At 49.9% G+C, this 24,720-nt stretch overlaps 1 protein-coding gene across 5 annotated transcripts in view; it reads left to right on the top strand.

The window, feature by feature from the left end:
* LONRF3 (LON peptidase N-terminal domain and ring finger 3) overlaps nucleotides 1-24,720 on the top strand; it is a 144,112-nt gene that overhangs the window by 99,860 nt on the left and 19,532 nt on the right. For 2 of the 5 annotated variants that reach the window (XM_036920214.2, XM_036920213.2), the window contains 4 exons: nucleotides 10,430-10,548; nucleotides 13,712-13,834; nucleotides 19,826-20,072; nucleotides 20,824-20,914. In XM_036920214.2, coding sequence (XP_036776109.2) covers nucleotides 10,537-10,548; nucleotides 13,712-13,834; nucleotides 19,826-20,072; nucleotides 20,824-20,914 — 473 coding nt within the window. In that variant the 5' untranslated portion in view covers nucleotides 10,430-10,536. Of the gene's footprint in view, nucleotides 1-4,064; nucleotides 4,085-6,769; nucleotides 7,755-10,429; nucleotides 10,549-13,711; nucleotides 13,835-19,825; nucleotides 20,073-20,823; nucleotides 20,915-24,720 lie in introns of those variants that run through there. The other 3 variants (XM_057495789.1, XM_036920211.2, XM_036920212.2) reach the window with 3 other exon arrangements.

The following is a 24,720-nucleotide window of genomic DNA, read 5'->3' as shown; positions in this document are numbered from 1 at the left end:
CTTTGCGCCGCGCGTCCGCAGCATATGCTTAAGTATCTGTACAAATAGGACTCGGCTGTTTCTGGCCCCCATGATTCTCTCAGAGGTTAAATGATTCACCGCCCCTTACCTGCTTCATGCGCACTATTATCTCGCGGTGGCTCTCACATTCTCCTCCGTACTTCAGGTCCCTGTTCGGGCGCCACTTGACAGTGCCTGCCATCGAAGTCTAACAGTCTGAAGGGGAGGCATGGAGCTGAATGTATGTACAACTCCCTCTGAGAGGACGCCCCACGTTTGGGCGCCTGATGAGAGAACAAAAAATAGATAGACAGACAATGGCTGCAGCCCCGATGTGGTGCAGCACCTTTATTTTTATACTGCCTTTCTCGGACTTCAGCCAAGTGCTATTCATCTTTCCCTTTTGGGGGGGGGCAGGCCAGAGGCAGGGGCGGTGTTTTCACACATCTTCAAGGTCTCCCTATTTTCAGAGTGGGGAGTCTTGGCTTATCTTCAAGGACAAGATACGTTTTTGTGGGCAGATAACTTCCAAGGACTGCACCAGTTGTTCCCAAGCTGGTGCTTTCCCGTGCTGCGTTCAGACATGGGGGAAGGTGCTTTCCCATTCTGCCTACAAACATGTGAGAAGACAAAGGCCGTCCCCAACAGGGGTTTGACTGCTCTAGATAGCAAGGAGCAGCCTTTTTCATGTCAGTGTCATTAATACCCATAGCACCTTTTTTTTCCGTTTAAGGACTGTGTGGTTGATGGGTCACCCCCAGTTTGTAAAATGAGATACTCCAGTCAAGAGCAAGTAAATGCTTTTGCTGAGCCTCCATGCATAGCGTGTGTGCATGTGTGTGTGAGCTGGATTGTATAGGGCTGTCAACCTTTAATTATCTGCGTGCCCACTCTCTGTGAATGACCCAGAGCAAAGGTATGACATTCCAGTGGGATTTCCTCTTGTCCCTCTGCACTCTGCTATCCAGGCCAGAAAGTCCACTGCCATATTCAGTAAGATCTGTTCAAATACTGCCCTCTGAGAAGGAGATGAAAGACATAAAACAAAGTCCTTGCCTTCATGGAACTTTTAAGTCTGCCTGGGAAGCCGGGCTAAGAACATGTGGAGAAAAGATGGGCTACTACTCTATATAAGGGAGGAGCTGGGAGCCACATGCTGCTTTGATATATCTCTGGTACCTAGAACAATGCCTTGTACCTAGAAGATGCTCAACAAATATGTAAAAATAGGTGATAATTGCCATGGTTTTCAAACTTTTTATTTTAAAGAAAGGAAAGCCTTTCTTCAATAAAACTACCCCAGATCTCACTATGTGAAACACTACTGCCTTGGTTGAGGGGAATTAGGATTAAGCCCTGCCCTCTGTCTCCTCTGGGCCCTAGAGTTCCCTCAGAGACCAGTTGGAAAACTTGCTATAGTCAATTGGAAAGGAGGGGCAGATGGACTTTCACTCTTCTTCTTGGTTAACCTTAGCCACATGGGGATCCTAGGAAAATAAGTGGAGCTTTGAAGAACCTGGTCTTCCAAAGGGAGTATCTGTAACTGAAAAAAGTGTTGTCAGTCTCTCTTCTCCCTTCCTTCCAGAGACCTCTGATAAATGAGAGCAGAGGGGAAGGAGTTTTGAGTAGGAGACGTATGAGTTGGTCCACAAATGTTTATCAATGTAATAGTTGTTTACTTTAAATAAAGAATGGAAGAAAACCACAGTGGTAATGTTTTCCAGTATTGAATAGAAACCCATTTACTGTTATCCTACAGGCAGTCCTGATTTGAAAATACAATATGAAACTCTCATGGAGTCTGCTCAGTGAGTAGGTGTGGGGAAGTTGAGGTTCCTATGGCCAGGATCCTCACTGAACTTAAACCACCTGATGAGGTAACTGGCCTGTTGTTAGGCCACCGCTTCCACACCGTTAGGCAATAAGCTGTTACTGTGCTATATAGAGAACTCGGCCCAGCGCTATGCTCAGAGGCAGAGACATCAGTGCTTGACCTACCCGGGAGAACAAGCCACATAATAAACCATTTCACCCCAAGGTATGTTTGCTGTCATTTTCTTTGGTCACATTGAATCCATAGTGAACTTGCCCGGGGCTGAAATCCATTGGCAAGACAGTAGTAAAGGAGACCCACAGGAGGGAACACAGGAGATGAAAGACAGGTTTTTCCTTACACAACTTAAGTGTCCATCAGCAGATGAATTCAAAAGGAAAATATGGTAGTATTCATACACTTGAGTATTATTTAGCCATAAAAAGGAATGAAGTTCTGACACATGCTGCAACAGGGATGAACCGTGACATTACGCTAAGTGAAAGAAGTCAAACACAAAAGGACAAATGTGTGAGCCTACTTACATGAAATAACTAAATTAGGCAAATTGCTGTTGTTGCTATTTGAATAGTACTGCTGTGATCCCTCTTGTGCATGTCTTGGGGTGCATATATGTTTGTATATCTGGGCTAGAGTTGCTGCTGGGTGGAAGGGTAAGCACATGGTTAGTTTTATTTGATACTGGCAGTTTGCCTAAGTGGATTTACCAATTTTTACTCCCACCATCAGAATATGAGAATTCTGATTGCTCCACTTTCTCACTAACACTTGCTGTTGACAGCTATTTTTGCAAAACAAACCATCGCAAAACTCAGCAGCTTAAAACAACAATTATTTGTTTTTGTTTATACAGGTGTTGGTGGGCCTGGGATCAACTGATAGAGATTAGGTTCTCCTGGGTGGCTCTCCTCTAAACAGTGATTCAGCCTGGGGTTGACTCTTCACTGTGCTCTATTCTGCGTGCATTTATTCAGGGGCACAGACCAGACTGGATAAGCAGCACTTACACAAGGGAAGTTCTGTTTATGCCAGTGGTGTCAAAAAATACATGGCTAGCAGCAACACCCAAGGCTTAGGCTTGAAAATGACACATACTTACTTCTGATTTATTTTATTGGCCAGAACAAGTCGTAACGGCAAACCCAAAGTTCAGATATGGAGAAATATACTCCACAAATTTTTTGGGAGGAATAACAGAGTCCCATGGCAAAGAGCAAGGATCCATTGAGAGATGAAGAATTGAAGCAATTAATGCAATCTATCACAACAGTTTTTTTTTCCAATTTTGGTCATTGTGATTGGGTGCAGTGATAACATAGTGTATTTTAAATTTGTGTTTCTCTGATGACAAATGAAGTTAAATGCGAATTTTTAAATAAGATTTTGTCCAGTTGTGTATCTTCTTTTGTAAAGGGCTTTTCCACATCCTTTGTCCATTTAAAAATTTGAGCTGTCTGCCTTTTTCTTACTGATATGTAGCACTTTTTAATAAAAATATATTCTGGATAAGAGTCCTTCATTAGATACATGTACTGCCAGTATTTCTTCTCACCTGGTGGCTTGTTTAAGTGCTGGCATATCTTCTCAGCCATTGGATTGTTTCAGCTCTGTCTTAAAGTCATCTTTGGATAAACAGAAGTAATTAAATTTTATTAAAGTGCAGTTTACTCTTTTGTTTTATGTTTATATGGGGAAGTTGGGGTTCCTATGGCCAGGATCCTCACTGAACTTAAACCACCTGATGATGTAACTGGCCTGTTGCTAGGCTACCAATTCCACACCTTTGGGCAATAAGCTATTATTGCAGTATATAGAGAGCTTGGCCCAGTGCTCTGGGTGGAGGCAAAGACGCTAGTGCTCAACCTACTGCCGGGAGAACAAGCCAGGTAATAAACCCTTTCACCCCAAAGAACGTTTGCTGCCATTTTCTTTGGTCACGTTGCATCCATAGCGAACTTGCCTGGGGCTGAAACCCATTGGCAAGACAGTACTTGGTGCTGCCTCTTGGCACCAGTCACCCTGCATCACTCCAGCAGCATTAACATTCCTAACCAAGTTCGTGGTCAGCCTTGGTCATGCACAAGAGGCTACCCGATGAGAGCATGTCTGTGTCATGCCTGCTGCCTGACTTGGCCCTCCCCTTGCCTCTCCACCCCTGGTGGGAAAGATGGAAACCAACCTCGGGAATGCTTTCAAGGTGGTCCAGGGAGCAAAGCACATCCCAGATCTGCATTTGGAAGACAATTTCAGGTAACCAACATCTATTTTTACAACTTGTTGCAGGGATAATGCTCTTGAATTAAGAGGTTTTTTTCATCATCCCTCTCATGGCTCTTTCATGTAAGTCTCTACCTGCCCCACAGACTCTCCTCATAGCTGTCAGAAGGGGCAGGCAGATAACGCTGGGGACTCTGCTATAGATTGAATATTCCCCCCCACCCCTGCTCCCCATTTGTATGTTGAACCCTAATCCTGAATGTGATGGTATTTGGAGATAGGGCTGTTGGGAAGTGATTAAACCATGCAGGCTCCACCCTCATGAATGGAATTAGTACCCTTACAAAAGAGACCCCAGGGAAATCCCTGATGCCTTTTGGTATGAGGACACAGCGAGAAGATGGCTGTCTATGAACCAGGAAGTGGGCCCTCACCAGACACCAAATCTGCCAGTGTCTTGATCTTGTACTACCTGCTTCTAGAAACTCTGGGAAATTTCTGTTTATAAGCCATCCAGTCTATGGTATTGTGTTATGGCAGCCTGAACAGAGTATAAGACAGGTGCCATTCAACAGCAGTGGAAATTGAAGGGTGAAAGGAGCTTCCTTCAGACAGCAAGTCACCAAGAACTCCAGCTTCTCCCTGACTGCCTGGCAGAGCCATCTCCACTGCATCTTGGCCAGTCTGTTGACTTCCCATCTTCCAAATCTAGCTCAGGCCAGACCCTGAGGAATAGGACAGCCGTCTAGCCACCCCTACCCTTCCATTACTATTGCTGACTTGACCCCCTTGTCCAAGTCACCACCCACAGGATCTGGACTAGTCTTTTGTACTTAAGTAGTTAAGTTGGTATCATGAAATCTAGTCTAAGGCTAGAAGTCAGTCAAGGTTAGTGCTGGAGAGAACCTTGGAGTTGAGAAACTAAGGCTTCACTGGAGGACTTGCCAAAGGTCTCACAGCAAGTCATGACAAAGCCAAGGCTGCAAGCCAAGTTTTCCTATGTGTGCCTTATACCTTCCTGGTTACTTCCTGAGTTCGTGTTTCTTTTCTTGGTCTCTTTCCCCTATGTGCCCTCTGACCCTCTCTCCAATCCTTTCTCACCAGAGGGAGGCCCAAAGGATCTGCACAGGACCTGTTCTCTGGGACCTTGGTTTGAGTTAAGGGAGGATTAGCGACCTACAGAGACAGAGCCCAGATGGAGCCTGTGGTCCGCAGCACTGAAACATGACTTGATCCCAACTAAGATCATTCCTGACATTTGCTCGAAAGCCAAAACAGCGGCCCCCAGGGTTTGGGTCATTTGCTGAAAGTCACTCAGCTAAGGAATGGCCGCAGCAGGAGCCAACTGTAAAGTGTTCAGGCCCCTGGGGCAGGGCTCTACCCCAGCATGGCTCCAGGTACTGCCCTGAGCCTGCAAGGCTCTAGAGGCTTACTGGAGCCACAGGCAAGCCCAGTCCTCCCTCCCTGCTTGGAGCTGTGTGAACGTGGGGGAAGTGCGTTATTCCTTTAGGTCTCTGAGCCTGTCTGCTTATTTGTGCGTGTGGCCCCCGTCCGAAGCGTGGCGGTGGTAGGGAGACTGGGCAGCTTACACCGGCTTTCTGGAAGTAAGTGGGGCACCGTCGAGGCCCACCAGCCACTGTGAGGCAAGCTCCTTGGCTTGTGCGCAGCCCTACCCCTCCCGCGCAGCCCCCACTGTGTTGTGCGGATGTCAGAACCCAGCTCTCCGGAGCTGCGGACCTGGCGGCAGCTTTGCCGGCCGCTGGAGTGTGCCAGGGTTCGCGGACTTTCTTCGGAGAAGCGCTCCCGGTTCCCGTCTTCCGCCTGCCGTTCTCCCACGCCCCCAGATACCCAAGGACCGCATCGGGCCGATTTCTCGCGGCTGCGCTCATCCAGCTAGTGGGGCCTCCAGGGCCGGGTGCGTGTCCAGTGGTGCGCCCGCCGCCGGTCCCAGCGCGGGTTCCAGCGTCTGGGGGTGGGGGAAGAGGTGAGGAACGGGGCACACGGACGCCTCCCCCCGGGCCCCAGCCAGCGAGCGCATCTTCTCCGTGAGTCCCTTACAGCTCAGCGAGTGCCGCCCAACTTTTGCGCCCTCCCGGCCCGCGGCTCCGAGTCGCTCCCAACACAGGAGACAGAGCCTCTACTAGCCGCACTTAACTACATCTGGGGGACTCCCGCGAGATGGTCAGGAACCCTGGGTGTGAGGATCCGGGGCGGGGCTCCCAGGGCTCGTGGGCCGAGGCCGGAACCGGGGTGGGGGTGGGGGCTTCCCGGGACCCTCCCAACCCTCTTCTCTTCGCAGCCAGCACAGGTCGCCCCTAGGAGGACGAGCCTTTGGCGTCCCAAAAGACCTGACTGACTGAGGGCCTTGGGGTACTGACCTCTCCAGGGAGGGATGGGGGAGGGGGCGCTAGCGAGCGGCTGGCAGTAGGGACCTGTTTGCTGGCGAGTGTGGAGGTGGGATGGGGTAGGGTTTGGAGATTAAGAAGCCCAAAAGACTTTGGGTTATTTGCCCTCCCCTTCAGAAAAAGAACCACTTTGCGAGGGGGAAATAAAGCGGAGTGTAAACACAAACAACCTCAAAAAGAAGCCAAGAAAAGCGAAGCCAAAAGAAGCAAGCGCAACACTGTTACAAAACTGTCTGGTTTTGTAACAATTTCCCCGCCGCTGGCCAATGAACGGCATGGCGGCGCGTCACGTGGTACCGCTTTATATAACACTTTGCTGAGACAAGACAGTTATTAGGCGGCGCGGGGCGGCCGGCATGGAGCTCGGAGAGGCGCGGCAGGTACCGGCGCGCAGTAGCGCAGCGGCCATGGCAGCCCCGATTCCCTCCAGCCACCGCTCCCTGCTCCTGGTCCCCGGCCCCTAAGACGCCTCTTTCCCGCGCTTGTCCCTCTCCCCATGGATTCATTTCAGACTGGACAGACGCTGAGCTTGCTCGCCGAGCTCGGCAGCAACAACTTAGAGCTGGAGGAGCCGGTGGCATCAGCGGCCCGCGTAGACACGGGTCTCCACCCGGAGGCGGCTACAGAAGGCGCCGCACCGCTTTCGACTCAGGAGCCAGAGCAGAAGCAGACTCCGAGGGCCTCGACGCCTGAGTGCAAAGTCCTGCTCACACAGGCCGACGCCCTGGCTTCTGGGGGGCGCCTCCGGGAAGCCCTCGAGGTGTACAGACAGCTCTCAGAGCGGCAGCAGCTGGTGGCGGAGCAGCTGGAGCAGCTAGTGCGCTGCCTGGCGGAGAACGTCCCGCAAGGCGAGGCGCCGGCGCCCACGGACGGGAACAGCGCGGCGAGCCGCGCGGTGACAGCGGAAGAGGCCGGGGCGGCAACGGCCACCGAAGTGTGGGACGGCTTCAAGTGCCGGAAGTGCCATGGCTTTCTATCAGACCCTGTGTCCTTGTCGTGCGGCCACACCTTTTGTAAACTCTGCCTGGAACGCGGGCGGGCAGCCGACCGGCGCTGTGCGCTGTGCGGGGTCAAGCTCTCCGCGTTAATGGTGTCCACCGGGCGGGCGCGCGGGGCCCGGCGGACTGGGCAGCAGGCGCTGCCGCCGCTGCGGGTCAACGTGGTGCTCAGCGGGCTCCTCGGCAAGTTGTTCCCAGGCCCTGCACGGGCGTCACAACTCCGGCACGAGGGCAACCGGCTGTACCGCGAGCGCCAGGTGGAGGCGGCGCTGCTCAAGTACAACGAGGCAGTTAGGCTAGGTGAGCTCACCGCGCCACCGGGGCCAGGGAGGGCGCCAGGAACCGTGGGGGACGGACCGTGACCGGGGCGGGGGAGGAGGACACTGGAGTTCTGTTTCTGACTTTTTGTCCCCAATTTATCAGTGTCTCTGTGTCCCTCGATCTCGGTTTTTTTTTTCCGGTGTTTTCTGTTGGCTTCTGTGTTTCTGTGTCTTCCAGTCATTGTTTCTGTTTGTGTCACTCTGTAAATCTTTTGCTCTTTGCATCTTTGTCACTCTTGTTTCTTGCTCGGTGTCACCGTCTCTGTTTCTCTGTCTCTTCTCCCTCCCCTGCACGCAGTCTGGGCCCCCTCTTACACCTGCCCGCACTTTATCTGCCAGGAGAGGAACTTCGCACCCTTCTCACACTCGCGCGGTGTCCTCGGGGCTCTTCAGCCCGAGATGTTTGGTTGGCCCCTGCGTCTGCTGCTCTAGCCCGGCACGGGGCTGTGGTTGCGGTCGGGAGCCGTCCTTTCCGGGGCCGCGGCTCCCGGTGGGGTGGGTCCGGGCGTGGAATTAGGTCAGGAGAGCACTGGTTGCATAAGGGCCGCGAGCGGCCCGGGCCGGACGGCCCCTCCTCCACGCGGGCGGGCGGGATTGTGTAACGGCTGAGGTAACCGAAGTGGGCCACGCTCGCCTCGGAAACCATCCCGCGAGCGTGTGCGGGGGGGAGGGAGGAGCGCTCGCGCCCCGCTGCCCTGTGACTCATTGTCACTGCTTCCTATCACACGATCCTCGGCTGAAATAGATGCCTCCCCCCTCCACCCCGCAGTCTAGCACTTGCCTCCAACTCCTACCTTGCAAGCCCAGCGGGCGCCTCAGCAGGGCAACTGCCTGCCCAGGGATCCCCGGAGACTGTGGACTGGCTACGAAGGGGACACGCCTCTGTCCTGTTTCCCCGCACTGCCAGAGGAGGGATGGGTGGGCTTTGCGGCCTCAAGGGCAACGTGGACAGCCCCACGGCTCCGGCTGGACTAGGGCGTTCCAGTTCCCTCAGGGAGCGGCTTCCCCGGCCCCCCGTCTGGACCCAGGAAGCAGCCACCGAGCCGCGGGCGGGTATTGCCCAGTTACAGCGGCTGCTAGGAGCTCGGGCGGCAAGGGAGCGTGCCCCGCCTTGCGTGCCGGGGAGAGGGTAGCAGAGCTGGGCAGACAGGACTCTGGGATCCCAGGGTGTCCAGATCCCAATTCTAATGGGTGGAGGAGGGAGTGGGCTGGAGTCCCACGTGTTGAATCTCCACCGGAGCTTGCAACAGGCTGATGAGGGGAGGGAAAGGGATGAGGACCAATGGGGCAAGACTGGCACCTGAGGGAGAGGGGGATCCACCTCACCCCACCCCCAACACATTCCCCCTGCCCAGGCTAGGCGTGTTGTGAGCTGCAAGCGGGCTGGCGTCTGCTGCAGAAGGAAAGGGACAGAGTAGAATGTAAACTCTTTGCCTGTAGCTTTAGAGCAAGTAATGGGCACCCAGGCAAACCCAGCACGCACCCCTAGGAGAAAACAAACAAAGCCTCTTCCTGCAGCAGAAGCTGGAGCCCAGTCCCTGGGGAAGAGGAGGGCACTATGAAGGAGATAATGGAGCTACTTAATCCCAGATTTCCAAGGGAAGTTCATTCCTTTCAGCCATCCCCCAAGGGCCAGGAAAGCCCCCTCATGCCCTCCTCCTCCCACTTTGTTGCTGCCACCACTTTCCGTGAGGGTTCTTTATGAACCTTTGCTAATCTGGTCAGAGCAGTCAGGGTGAAAATGTCCACTTCACCCTTTTCAGAGGAAAGGGGCTTCCCCAACAGAAAGTATTTTTGTGCTGGAAGATGACCAGCATCTCCTCATTATTCTAAGTACTGTGCACCTTTCAGAAAAGGGAACATGTTCCCCCACCCCAGTTTCAAAGCTTCAAAGTCTAGCAGTGAGTCTGACTAGGTAGCCGTGTGACTTTGAGCAGATGCCTTCCCCTCTCTGGGCTTGATTTTCCTCCTCTGAAGATTGGGTTGGTTGAGCCAGATATTCTCTATAAAGGCCTGTCCAGCCCCATCTAATGACGCAAAGTGTTGGTGAGAGCCAACCTCACTTTACTCCTAGAAGCCTTTCTCAGGTTCACTCACATTTGGTTATCTGTAATGAGAGGATGGAGCATTACAAAGACATTTTCATTTTCTTCAGAGAAACTTCTTATGTGCTGGGCTTTGTAGGCAGAGATGTTGCTAATGTCCCTGGAAGACTAACTTGGATTTGTCTCCCTGGTGGCCAGGATGGGGGTCACCTTCCTCTCCCTGCTCCCTGGCCCATTTGCTTGTGGGTGATACCTCCTTCAGAAGCCAAGCTGCCAGATGCTAGTTGCACATAGCCATGAAGCAGGGTGCCAGGGTTTCCTCTATGTCATAGTCGCTAATGCACTGGTGACAGACACTACAGGCCCACTAAGGAACTGTTTGTGAGAAGGGCAGAAGTTAGTTCTTTACAGTTGGGAAGCTCAGACCCTAAGTGTGGGGCAGGGGTAGGGAGTAAGCAGGGCCCTATTAGGCCAGAAATTGAGCTTAACCTTTTGAATCCCCAATAGAAAAGTCTTAGATAACGTGCCATTTGCTTAAGAGCCGTCCTCATACAGGATTCATCACGTGTTTGTGCTGTTATTGACGGTTTTTTTCTTCTCATTTTGGCAGCTCCAAACGATCATTTGCTTTATAGCAACCGGTCTCAAATTTATTTCACCTTGGAGTCTCATGAGGACGCGCTGCATGATGCAGAAATAGCATGTAAGCTCCGCCCAATGGGTTTTAAGGTAAGTGTGGGATGGCCCGGATGGGAAGGGGTTGTATGTAGACAACAATTGTCAGGAAGGGCTGCCTCCCTGGGGCTTAGGGGCCCTAGAGCTCAAGCAGAGCAGGAGTAAGGGTTTGCAAAGGAGCTGGGGGGTGGGGGGTCCCTTGGCAAAAGGTGTCTCAGGTCTGCAAGGGAAGTGGATTCTTCAGCTGATGACTTGCATAGCAGCCTGGGCTTTGTGACTGTCCGGAACACAGGAGCCAGACTGCCTGAGTTTATACCCCAGTTCTGCTAACTTTTAACAGCTGTATGGCCTTGGGCAAATTATTTAATGTCTCTGTATCTCATCTCCTCATCTATAAAATGGGGATATTCAAAGCACCTCCCTAACAGTGTTTGTTGTGAGGATTACATGAGCTAATTCACGTAAGATGCTTAGAACAATACCTGGCACATAGCATTGTGTGTATTTGCCATCATCATCATTTTCCAGGGGCAGTGGAAGAGGAGGGTGAGAGAAGTACTCTTGGCTGGCTGTGCCATTTCGAGTCCTTGATATGGTCAGTCTGCTGGTATCCTCAAACATCTAGTCACGTGGAGGGGTGGAAGAAAGGCAGGCTAGGCATCCCTCAGAATGTCAGGATGCAAAGTGTCACTTTTTACTTCTCTGTCTGCCTTGGGACTGGCCCATAGCCACATGTGAATATTTTGTGTCAAAGATGAGATTTGAGCCTGGCTCTACTACTTGCAAGCTAAGTGGCCATGGGGAAGTCACTTCACTCTCTGGACCCTAAGTGTCCTTGTTTGCAAAAATGAACCTATTGCTCTCTGCTCTGATTGCCTCACAGGGACGGGATGAGGGTCACAGTGAGCATGGCCAAGAGGCCATTCTGTGAGCTCTGATGCCTGCTTGGTGTTGGTGTAGTGCCCCAGGGTGCCTTCCTCAGAAACCCAACTTATCCAGGCCCATGATCCCTTATCCGAATCCCATGGGGCCAGATATGTTCAAAATCCAGAATGTTCCTGATTGCAGAAAGACCATATATCAGGTAACACCTTCAGTGGGCTCTGGGAGTGCCCCAGAAGCAAATATACTAATAGTTCTGCATCGCATTACCTGAACATTCACACGAAGCAGGATAAAGCATGTAACATACTTTATCATTTTAGGTCAGGCTTTGACACCTTAATGACTTTGGATGTCAAGCTTATGAAAACATTGGATTATCAGACTGTTTTTGGATCTGGGCAGTTCAGATAAAGCACTGTGGACTGTATACTGCACCATTACTGTCAGAGTGAATCTCCTGTGTTCTTTCATGAGGAGGTTTTTGTGGGTGATGAGGGACTGGTATGTTCTTTCTTCCAAGAAACACATTTACATTTTACTAAGAGTCAACAATGTCTTAACTGAAAAGGAGCTTCAGTGGGATCATTTCAGGCCTCGCAGCAGTGCGGGTAAGGGAGATGCCTGGGGGTAAGAGGACATCTTCTGCAACTTTTTCTACTCCCACCCTAAACCTAGGGCCTAAGGGTGGGGCCTCTATCATGCAGGGGGAAGTAGGGCTAAGAAGCACTGGACCACTGTGGGTGAAATGGGAAGAGGGCCTTCCCTAAGGAAGGAGGAATTGGTGGATATTAAACAGAGGTTTCATTTCCTCAAAGTGCTAGGGTAAGTGGAGGGGCAATGACAGAGATCTCTGTTATCTTGGGGGTTGAGAGAAGACTTGAACTGATGTGTATGATTCAAAACCATGTCACACCCCATTTGCATATTTCCCACCGCTTCTGTATGAAATGCCCCCAAGGGAGGGGTTCACCTCATGCAGCCCTATTCAGCCATCCAGCCAGTGGTACTCAAATTATCCTGCAGGCAGTGCAGCTCTCAGTGGGGGGAGCTGGCTGCCCTGAGTAGGTAGAGTATGTGGGTTGCTGCTCAGTATGATTTGGGAGATCCCAGAGGCCTCTCCAGTCTCCCTCACTTCTGCCCTCTAGCTGCCCTGAAATCTCATGCAAGCCTTTCTCCAGACGGCCCCTGGTCATCAGTGCTGGGAGGAGCAATGAGGGAAGCTATCAGCACCCAAGTACCAGCTGAGATCAGGCTCCAGAAGGAAGGTGAGGGGCACGAGGGGAGGTCCCTAAGAGCTTCAGAGCAGGGGCCTCTGCTCAAGAAGGGAGATTTGGCCAGCCCCTGTAGCCAGGCTGGAGCCAGAGGGTGCAGGGGCCTGTAGAGGCATGTTTGGAAGGGAGGCAGGGAAGTGCCCAGTGCTGCAACCTGGGTCGTTTCCTTCACCAAGTTAGACTCGGGGCCAGCTGCGTGGGCAAGAGAATGGGAACATTCCCCAGACTCAAGAGGAAGGCCCTCCCTGCCAGGTTGCAAAGGCCACCTCTCCCAAGGGACAGAGAGGAGGCAGCCCTCTTCCCACCTCTTTTCTCCTTCCTCCCTCTTCCTCGGGATGCTCCTCTGCCACCCCTAGAGTCTCCCAGGCCACTTGAGCTTGGCCCCTGAAGGGTCGTAAAACTTCTTTATACTTTTTAACAATGTGGTGAGGGAGCAGAGGTGAGCTGAGCCCACAGGAGTGAAAGCATTTGCTCAGCCCCTGCCTAGCCCCCTGAAGGGCAGTAGGCTTTGTGCAGAAGAGCATTCTGGGGGTCCCAGACCACAGCTCTAGTTCCAGCTTTGCCACCAGCTACCTTTGCGATCTTGGAGATGTCATGTCCTTTCCTTTGGGCCTCTTCTGAAAATGGCCACTCAGGTCAGGAATGTGGGTTAGATCTCTACTTGACAGGCTAGTAATAGGAAGGCCTGTCTAGTTAGTATGCACTCAAACAGGGATTCGTGCTGCATTTGGTGACACCTCCAATACCATGGTGGCATGCAGGGGAGGCAGCATGGCACAGTTGTTGAGAATTTAAGTTTTGGTATCAGTCAGTCCCAGGCTCAAACCCTGATTCCACAACTTTCTAACCATGTCACTTCAGGCAAGTCACTTTCCTGGTTTCAGTTTTGTCTTTACAGTGGGCTTTAGAACAGTAGTCTACTTAGAGGGCTGTAGATAAGATAGCCCTTTTAAAACACTTTACACAATAGTGAATACCCACTGAGTATTTAGCCAGTGTTAATAATAGCAGCAACGATAAGGTGAGTAAGAGTGGGACTGCATGTGAATGTTCTCTTCCAGGCACACTTCAGAAAAGCACAAGCCTTAGCCACCTTAGGCAAAGTGGAGGAAGCACTAAGGGAGTTTCTATATTGTGTGTCCCTCGATGGAAAGAACACAAGAGCAAGATCTGAAGCCCAAAGGGTGAGTTGAGATGACATCAAGTCCAGCTGCCTAACAGGCTCCCACCTCTCTGTCTTCTCCAGGGAAGGGAATGAAGGAACTGCCCTCCCTGGAATTCAGGGTCCTGAGTGGGTGGCTCCCTGGGTTGAGAAGACTGGAGGGAGACACAACTGCCAACGGATTGCCCAGAAACACTGTATTCCTGGAGAGTACAATCTGACTGAGCAATTCCTGCATTTTGTAGGAACCTATGAGGAATGTTCTTGCTTTGACTCAGAGTCTGGATGGTTAGTGGGAAAAATCCAAAACCAAGTAAAATCAAAAAAGTTAACATGGGGATGGAGGCTCCCTGAGGAGATTCTGGCTGTTGGTGAGGGCTCAGGGGTGTGGGGCTGCCTGCAGTTGTAGAATTTTCTTTGGCTAAGTCACAGCTTCATGGCCACACAGGGCAGCCAGCTCTCAGAAGGGATGTTGTACCCCATCTACCTTGCCACACATAGAACTCCAACCTTCGGCTCCTTTGCTAGAAATAAAATACACACAGTGTCTCTCAAATGTAAGACAGGGACCATTACGGTATAATCCAAACCGTCACTCCAGCGCTTGGGTCCCAGGAGAATGTGGTGGTTCTTTTAGGCGAGTGCTCCCTCTGTGTGGGCCTTGTTCCTTGCTGTTCTGCAGCGTGCTCTCATGGTGTCTGGCTAAGTGGTCTGCAGCTTGGATGCCAGCAGTCAGGGGTAGCCTCGGCTCTCCTTGTGCCCCATCCCCGATTCACTACCATGCCCCATGTGGTTCTGTCCCAGGGCTGTTTGACAGAGAAGTGGCTGAAGAAAGGGAGCAAGAGACAGGCCTGGTTTCCAAAGGCTCCAGAAAGGAATCTTTAGTAAAATCAGTGCGCTAGAGGAAGCTGAGCTCTGGAGGTTCTACCTCTCATAGATTTCTCCTTTGGGAAGTTGCTTTGACCTGGTTTGGGAGTGTGGACAAAGGTGTTCTCGAGAGGAGTACTGGTGGTGGAGGATATCCCAGGCTGTGGACTCTTCCCCAAATTGAACTGTAGTCCATGGCATGAAGAAGAAGAATAGCTGACATCTATTAAGCATTTCCTATGCAGCAGGCACTATGCTAGGGCTTTCTGTGGAAGATGTAATTTAATCCCCACAGCATCCCTATGAGGGTCGGTACTGTTATTTATCCCCATGTTACAGATGAGAAAGCTGGGGCCTGGTGACTTTTCCTGAGGTCATGCAGCTAGTGATTGGTGGGTGAGCCTGCGAACACAACTCCATCTGCTTCCGGAGTCTGCCTTCTTGCCACTCTACCATCCTGCTGTCCCAGGAGGTCATGCCAGGAGTCTCAGTGCTCACAGTTGGGGCCGGGTAGAGAGTAATCCAGTTCTGGGGTAGATGGACAAAGGCAGTTAGAAGAAACTTGGTTTTGAGGACAGAATGTGCAGAGGCCCACAGAAGCAGCTCTTGTGTCCAGGGGTGAGTAGTTTCTTTACTCCTGTTTGTCCATTTCCCAGTTGGCCTGAGAGGCTCTGGTATCATCAGTTGGGTTGACCTTTGTTTTGAGCCGCTTTTATAAATCATCTAGTGTTCCACGACTGCCTAGCAGGATGGGACAAGCATTGTGGTAAGCTCTGGAGACCCAAAGAGGCATAAGCCACTGTCTCAATCCTCAAGGACCTTGCAGTCTTGCATGCGTCATCCGAGGCAGTATAAATGCCAGACAATACAAGTGAGCATATGCCCATGTGAGTGTTCCAGAGTTCCGAAGCTGGGGCAAGAATTTAGAGGCAGATTTCCACTAAGTGTGACGAGGGCATGGCAGCCACTGAAGAACATTGAGGGCCTTCAGCAGTGCTTATTCACTGGATTTACACTACAGATTGACAGAGATGTTTCAGGTTCAGTTGGCATTCATTAGCCACCTTAGAGACTCAGAGGCCTTGGTTTCTTTTCAATGTTTTTTTTACCTCAGATTCCTTTTTCCCCTTCTTGCCCCATTTGGGCCTTTCTAAGGCTGACACTGAAGTGGAACGGACTTTCATGCATATGGAATGATGATTCTCATTGAGAGTTGCCCCCGACTTTTGTTTTCCAAAGCCACTGGGAAGGCTTATAGTAAAGGGATGAAGTGGAATGCTGCTGCTGTTTCTGTCTTGTCTCCTTTGATTTCTCCCCTCTGCCTCCCTTTCCCTCCTACTGGAGAGCATCACACTCTTTTTGGGCCTCTCAGGAGGGCTTCTGAGGGCCGACTCTGGCTTCTGTGGAGGACGGGCCTCTGAAAGCTGGCATTTATGGCCCTGGACCTGTGAGTACCTCCCCACCTCACTCCTTTACCAACTTAGGCCTGGGAAGAGCTGGAAAGAAATGGACCTGAGGACTAGGCCTTTCCCTAAGCCCTGGGGCGGATAAATGTCTTAATTCAATTCCATCTAGTGTGATGTGTATTTATTGGACATCCATCATGTGCCCTCTAGAAGCTGACCATCTGGTTAGAGAGAAAGATGTATGTCTGTGACACAGTTTGAGGCTAACACAAGACCAAGCGTGAGATACTATACTACAGTACCGGAGACAATGCGAAAGGACAGGCAAGATCAGGAGCCTGGAGAAGTAGGAAGGCAGCCCTGGAGCTAGCTCTGAAGGCTGAGCAGGTTTTGGCTATGTGGAAGGTGCTGGCATCTGAAGAAACATCATGAAGGAACTGCTGTGGGCCAGCAAGGGAACAAAGCAAACTGGAGGGAGTTTGGTCAGAGTCTGTCAGATGCCTTGATCATTGAATTCCCTGACTATGACACTGAGCAAGGGGTGGAGCATCCTTTAGTGAGTCTGCATACACTGCTGGGGCTGCTCAGTGGTAAACACTTGACTGTGTTTTAGAAGCCAAGTGACCTGCTTTCCTGTGTTACCTGTTACATGCAATGAGTACCTATGTATGTTCACAATCCTGGCTGGCATAGGGGAGAACTGAAGCCAGAATGTGGGCAGCTAGTAGTGCAGCCTGCAGTAGAACACACATCTTTGACTCCCAGTCCCTTCTGCGTCCACCCTCCCACCCCAAACTCCCCTACCCCAGCTTATCCAAATGCAAGAGAAACCAGGCATAGACTGGAACCTGCTTGCCCCCAGTAGGTGAAGTTACCGGACATTCTCTGGAAAGTGAAGGACAGAATGGGGGAGGAGAGGTTGGGAGAGAGGGATGAAGGTTGCAGTCTCCTTTTCCTCACACCTCACTGCTGGAGGGACTAAAGGTCCAGGGATGATGACTGGGGGAGGAGGGAGCAAAATGGGCAGGCAGAGGGAAGACATACTGAGGAACTGAGAAGCCATTTGTAGTCTCCTACCCTCTGGAGTGTTACGGGCATGACTCCAGGTACCCTAGCCGATGTTTCTCACCAGCCTTCGCTTCTCTGTCTCTTTCTTCCTACATAGGTTTTTAAATCCCACTGCAGATATTTCTGTGAAGTGGTACTACCAGAGTGGTGGCTCTTAACTTTGGCTAGGGTGACAGGCATCTGTGGTGCCTTTTCAAAGTCCAGATTCCTAGGCCACACTTCAGACCTGGGGGAGCCAGGCATAGGACCTCAGAACCTGGAGTTTTCGTAAGCTCCCCAGGCTTCTGATGCACGCTGAAGTGCGGACCCCTGCCCTGGTGTGCTGGGGTCTCTGGTCCCAGGCTTCCTTCCTGGAGTTTTGCCCTGTAGGATGTTCCCCTGCTCCCTCCCACCCCTCCCCATTCACCTGAGCACCTGTAGAAACTTAAGTAGTGAAGTCTTCTGTTTTATGTCACAGCTTCTCCTTAGTTTCTTTCTACCATCAGTCCCGGGGCATTCTCAGGAACATTCTCCCGATATCCTGAAGCTGTTGGCACCTCACCCTAGATTAAAGGAGCATGTAGAGTCAATGGTACTGAAGGCACCAGCCGTAATCTACCAAAGTTGTCACAGGTAAAACTCAACTCACCCGACTCGCTTGTGACGCTTTGTTCTGCTGTTTTGTGGGCAAAAGTGGGGAGTGAACCATACCTCTCCTCCTTCAGTTCCTGAGAAAGAGGAAATGGAGTCGCTAGTGGTTGTGTTCTTTGCTAGATGGTTATTCCTTGAAGATAAAACTGGATTTCAGACAGGACCCAGACATGGGTTTTTTGACTTACTGCCTTCATTTTTCAGTTCTTGGTCAGACCCAGGTGAGAGATTTGACAGAACTAGAAAGGAGTTGGCCTGCTTCCCTGGAGCCCATCAATCAGGGTGGCTTATCAGCTTGGGGGCGGAGCCTGGGAAGAGGTTCTGCCAGCCCCTCCTTTCCTGCCTTTTGTTTGTCCAAGCTGCTGGTCTTTGAGCGCCAGCTGAGTTCCTTATGCAAAGACAACTCCATTTGATCCCCAAGTGGAAGTGATTTCATCATATTCCTGCACCATGTCTTACACGTGAAAGTAGACTGCAGTCCATATTTGTAGCCAAGAAGAGAGAAGTGATTTGGGAAGTGTGAAGCTCTGGAGGAAGACAGGTATTTAAATCTTCCTTTCTTTTTGAAAATGAGGGAACAGAACCACAGAGAAATGGGCTCCAGGCCCTGGCTTTCCCAGCAGAGGCCAAGCGGGCAGAAGCTGAGGCTCAGAAGGCCAGGCCTGAGGGCAGAGTTTGGCTCTGAATACCTAGGCTCCCTGAGGAAGGCGCTTTCGCCGCCACTTGCCCTGTGTTCTCTCTGCAGAAGCCCTGGGATCTCCGTGGCTTCTTGGATTCTCTGAAAGGTGGAACATTTCCTTACATTTCCTAGCTTCTCTTCCTGCTCTGGAGAAGGAATAAAATGCAGGGGTGCCCAACCTAAAAAAAAAAGGGTGGGGGTTCAAACTTGGAGTATCTCATGAAACCAGAGAACCCCCAGTGCATTTCAGTAATTGTTTGAGATCATTATTACATGAGTGAGAACACTAATACTGAACTGAGTGCCTGAAGTGACTTCTCATTGCAGCTCAATCTGAAATGAAGAAAATCAGCACCCCTGGCTTTCCAGTGTGAGCCAGCTTGGGAACAGGGATTGGGTTTCCTCCCCAAGTTTGCTTTGCAAAGCTGTGCACTCCTGCATAGGCAACGCCAGGGGCTTGTGGAATGTTGAAGATGCAGCACTGGTGTGGTGCTGAGAAAAACCCAAATTAGACTGAGAAAACCCACTCCTCACTTCACTGTTTTCTCACAACTGTACACTCCCCATTTTTCATCTACCAATATTTTTTTGGTGGGGGTCAGAGGGGAAAAACAGCATGAGCATTTTGACTTGTGGACTATAGATTTAGAGTAGAGCAGGCTTCTCAAGGTAAATCTGCATAAACACCTTGTCACTGGATTTATTTCAAGATGCATTTTCAGATATCCCTCTCCTGGGTGAAAATTCTTTAAAAGGCTGGAGACATTATTGATCACTTTGCCAAATGATTTTTGTTGTCTCTCTTTCAGACTTTTCACCCAAAGTCTAGTAAAAGAAGAGTTCATCCCTAGTTCATTTGAGCAGGGCAACATATAACTCTGGAGCAAGAGGTAACTGCAGGCCTGTGAACACATGTGTGCCAAAGTCCTGCAAAAGTCCTTCTGGGGCTGGGACTTGTGGATGGCCGGGAATGGCAGTGAGGGCCAGAGGAAGTACTGAGTGACAGGATCTACCCTCATTGTATGCCCTGGTCTCCTTAAGGTGCTAGCTGGGCAGAGGCTAGGAGAGGGGACTGGTGCTACGCTTTCCATTTCTCCCCTTTACCACAGCCCAAGGAGTCTGTCCCATACACACCTTTCTGTCCCTGCCTACACTGGTGCCTCAGCTTCACCCAAGCTGCACATGCCTTTGCCACAGATGTTGTGTGGACAGAGGTGGGAAATATACCTCACGAGTGCCCCTTAGTGAAGCTCTGTCCACTAAATGATGAGGACTGTGCAGTTTTCTGTTTTTCCCCTGTGCGTAGGGATATCAGAGGACAATATGGGTCCTAATTCTGATGCTTGGCTCCTTCTTCCTCTAGGAAAATCCAGAGCTTCCACATTGTTCTAGACAGGAGGAAGCAGCAGCCGGTGGGGACTGCAGCAGCCTGATGAGCCCAGCTAAAGTCCAGGGGCATGGGCAGCGAGACAACATGAAAGACCAGGAAGGAGAGGAGGAGAAGGGGGACGCTGCCTCCATCAAGACTGGCAAATGCCAGGAAAAGAAAAGGAAACATTATCAAATTGAACCCCAAGACCCAGAGATGCCTAATAAAGCCTCTAAGCCAGGTACTGACTCTACCTGGGGAGAAGGGCTGGGAGGAGATGCCTGGGGTGGCCAGTATATGCAAGTTCCTCACCCTGGAAAGGAGGGCTGGCCAGACACCAGGTGTGTGGCCCAGCTGGGGCACTTGCTGTGCCACCTCGGGTTGCTGTGAAGCTTCTGGGAGAGCATGCACAGTTCCCAGCAGGCTGCTAGGTGGTAATTCTAATGGGAAACCAAGGCAGAAGATCAAGCACAGTCTCAAGTAATGAGCCCTCCTGCCCTTGTCCAGGTCATCCTTTCCGTACCCCCACCCCCATTCTAGAACTAGGCCCGGGAAGTGTGATCAAGCCTCACTACTCATTCCCAGTGGTGTTCCCATAGATAGCATCTGAGAAGCAGCGGCTGTGGCTTGAGTTGATTCCAAAGGAGGTTGGCAGTGCCAGGATTCGGTATCAGCTTTGAAGGCCTGGCCTGGCTGAGTCCATGGAGCTGCTACTGCTGCTGTTGAGTGAGCTGCCTGTTACCCTTGGGTGAAGTGCCCAGCATTCCTGGACATTCCCTGACTTGCACTTCTCTTTGTATGGGGCTGCTGGAAACCTATGAGAGCCTGCCTTAGGGTATCCCATTCTCAGTGGCTCAGGTGGCCAGCAGATTACCATTCTGGGAGATGGTGAGAGTGGCCAACTGAAAAGATATGGGGTTATTTTATCTCAGAAGCACTGTCTGTGAAAGCCCAGGTGGTCCAGCTCTGACTTACTGCTTTCCACATCACAGATCCTCCCACTGACCAGGGGGCTGAGCCTGCTGTCAGTGTTCCACTCGCATCTTTTGATGCGTCTGACCTTGAATGCTCCCTGTGTATGAGGTATGTGACATGTACTACCGCTTACTGCCTGAGGCTTCTTCCTCTCTGGTGTCTGGTCTTTTCTGCCAATGATTGCTCAGTTGTTCAGCATGTAAAAGTGTGGTTCTAACAAAATGGAAATCATCATGACACTGATTGTCACATGGGCTAGCTTGTGTCCCTTGCTTACAGATTGCATTCCCTGCACTCCTGACTTGGAAATACCTACAGAGTAGAAAGGAAACACTCTACTCAGAGGTCACAAAGTAATGACCCATAGGCCAAATGTCTTTTGTTTGGCCTTCATGGGACTGTTTTGGTTGTTAAATGTGAATGTTTTAAGATGAGACACACACTTTCCAGTTGTTTATGGTCTCGCTACCCTTCCCCTGCCACTGCCCTCCACAAGCCTGCATTTCACATTTGCATTACTTTCCCGGCCCCTTAAGGTATTTAAGTTTGTGACCCTGGAACTAACTTCCCTGATGAAGATATCAAAGGTCAAGGGCTAATGTCAGTGCCACAGTAGAGGGCTTGACTAGTTTTTGTTTTCTGCCACGAACAGTGTTAATAGTGGGCTGGTGCTACATGGCCAAGTGTGTCTCCTCCACCCAGTGCCACATCACGTCTACTTTCCCAGCTCTCTGGACAGGCTAATTATCTATACACTTGCCCACTCCCCCTGCATCCCCTAAAAGGAAACTACTACAATCATGGCCTGTGTAAAAAAAAAAACAAACTTTCATTTGTTGCATTTCACAGCTGTGACACTGTGGCCAAGAGGAGATGACCTGGGTTTGAACCCTGACTCTTCCACTTACTGGCTGTTTGACCCAAAGCAAGTGACTTGCTCTGCCACTGTTTTCTTGTCAGTAAAAAAGAGAACAGTAGTACTTACCCTGCGGAGTTGTTAGGATTAATTGAGAACATCTATTTAAAGCACTTAGAATAATGCCTGACATATAATAAATAATAAATGTTAATTTTTTTTCTATAACAGAGGTTTTTTTTAACTTTAGCGACGGACCCCTGAGGAAGTTCTGTGTATGGATTCCAATAGATCTATGGATTTTTTGAAGTTGTGTGTAAAGTGTGTGTGTGCATGTGTGTGTCTGTTTCCAGGACTCTGCAGTTTCCATTCAGTAGAGTCTCAAATGTGTTGTTTTTTTCAAAAGAGCATTAAGAGGAGGTGGAGATATTTGCACAAAAGCTGTTTAGATGGTTGACCCGAGAGAAGAAATGTCAAGAATAGCTTTTCAGTCCACCGCACAGGGGGATCCAGGCAAAAAACAGCCCTCGGATGTTTTCTTGCCCTTTACAAGCACATATGCCTTTCATGTCAATCACAAGTGTTTGTGTTCAGAATGACATTTCTTGTCATCTGAATAAAAATGAGTAAGGCAGGCATTACCTGAAGTTGTACTATTTCTTTCTCTTAAAAAATATTAGAGTTGTCACATTTGCCAATGAGCTCAGGCAGACCTGATAATAACAGTTGAATAGCTGGAATGTAGCAGCATGCAAACCTTCCATATACTGCTGGGCGTTGTAGATGGGATGGGCTGTATAACCAGTTCCTTTTTACCATCTCCCTCTCCCCCTCTTAACAAAGCGGCAGATGGGTCATGCCAGAGTCAACTTAACGAGACAGAGAAAAATTATCTGCTTCCAAGCAGAGAAATGGGCCTCCGCAAGTAACACCACTATGGCTCTAAGCCTGTGATGGGGTTATGGTCTTTCAGATAACAGACTTTGATAGACTTCAATCCATGTGTTCAGAAGGCCCAGGTCTGTGGTGTACTTACCCTCCTAACACTCCTCCCGACATCTAGGGCATGAAAAATCAAACACACAGACTCATCCTGTTTGTGTTTTCCCCGAGTACTAAGGATCCTGAGGTTGAAGTTCTTTTGTTCCCTTTCCTCTGCTTTCTCCCTTTCATCTTGTTTGTCCCTGATCTCAACAGGGGGCTTCAGAGTAGGGTTAGAAATAGTGCCAAGAAATAAACACCAAGAGGATAAGACCCCCTTCTAGTTTGTTCACTCTGAGTTTAAAAGCCAGTATTCTGTTCTAAGTGAGACTTCAAACCAAAACTCCATCTTTTCCTAGAGTGGCTATTGTATAGGCAGGTAAGTTATAGAGCTGGTAAGTTATGTTTTCTGGTGAGAAGAAACCTGCCAGGTCCAGGAAGCATTTCTGATCTGGAGGCTCTTAAAACTGTAGCCCTTGGTCAGAAGCATTAATTCCACTTCCAGCAGCACTTGTCAGTAAGTCAGAAATCAGATGCTGACAGGGGCTATTTCATATTCATGCTTTAGCTTGCATTATTGCAGTCTTTAAAAAGTTCCTGCTTCTGCCTCTCTAGTGTTTTGCTTTGTTTTATTGTTAGGATTATTTCTCTCATGACTCTCATGTGTCTTTACGGCAGAGGGTCTAAGGGATGAGATTTTCAAACAACCCTTCAGTCATGAAACTAGAGAATTTGTACCTCCTGTGCAAGTTTCTAGAATGAAATCCAGTTACATGGTACTGCACCAGTACAGAACAAGTTAGAATGTGAATTTGTCTGTTCTGATTCTGGAGAGAAAATCAGGAGTACCTTACGCATTCCTCAGGGGAAAAGGTGGAGAGCCGGAATGAAACACTTAATTGGAAGGTGCATTTGAAAAGAAACTTTCCAATCTCCAGATCTCTCATGCTGGATTGGGACAGCTCTGCTGAGGCATGGTGCTTCATAACTGTAACACCTCAGAACTCTGCTGCTCGATCTTTAGTGACTGGAAGTCCTCTCTTGAGATTTCCCTGATATGGATACCCTAGCCATTGCGGGCCACAGCTGGGGCTGCTGTGAAGCAGCACCTTGGTGGCAAGGATATTTTAAGATCTGGAGCAAGAAGGTCTGATATTTGAACCAGTTACCTAATGGCCCAGTGACCTCTTTGTTAATTGAAATGAAAAACTTTATATTTAACCTAATTTTAGCTACTCAAGTAGCCGGGTGTGAAGGAGTCTGTTCATTGTAGTCTCCTCTCTCTGTCTCTCTCTGCCTGCCTTTCTCCTCCCTCCTCCCTCTCTGCTTCTCAATCCCTCTTTGAAATCAGCAAAGGAACACAATACAAGGATGTAACTGGTGGGAAGAGATAGCTGCTTCCAGACAAGCCAAACATTTTATCCGGGCTGACATCTAACTGAAAGCATTTATTATTGCTATTGTTTACTCCATCACTGTAACAGTGTAAAATGCTCTCTTCTGAGAAAATCTGGCCCAACTCTGATTTATAAATGGTTCCCTGAAGTGTTTTCTGAAATCATTACCTAAAGTGTTAAATAAAAGGAGAAGAATTTGAGTATATACTATTTCTAGCTCTGTCTGTCTATATATAGTTTCTCTATCTCTCTCTGAGGTGGGGGAGGGAGGGAAAGAGAGAGGGAGGGAGGTAAGTGTGTGTGTGCGCGTGCACATCTGCAAGTGGATGGATGATGTCTGTTCTAGATACATCTGTATCTAGATACATCTGTATCATGACACATGGTCATGGCCATGTCATATAGTAGAGAAGGAAGATGAGCTTGGGAATCAGGTGTGACTTCACATCCCATGCCCTTGCTACTTACTAGCTTGCTGTGTGACCTTGGGCAAGGTATTTAACCTGAGTCTTAATTTCCTCAGTAGTAAAATGGAACTAATCATAATTACCACCTCTTAATATATGAAGTTAATTTCTATGGAAAACTGTGTTGACAAGCACCCAGAAGAACAAGAGACATGTATTCTACCTGTTCCTAGTCACTTTACTCCGCCTTTATGGAGTAGCAGAGCAGCCCTG

This window comes from Manis pentadactyla, chromosome X, assembly GCF_030020395.1.
Source record: "Manis pentadactyla isolate mManPen7 chromosome X, mManPen7.hap1, whole genome shotgun sequence".
Taxonomy (NCBI): Eukaryota; Metazoa; Chordata; class Mammalia; order Pholidota; family Manidae; genus Manis; species Manis pentadactyla.
This window is presented reverse-complemented; position numbering and strand designations above follow the sequence as displayed.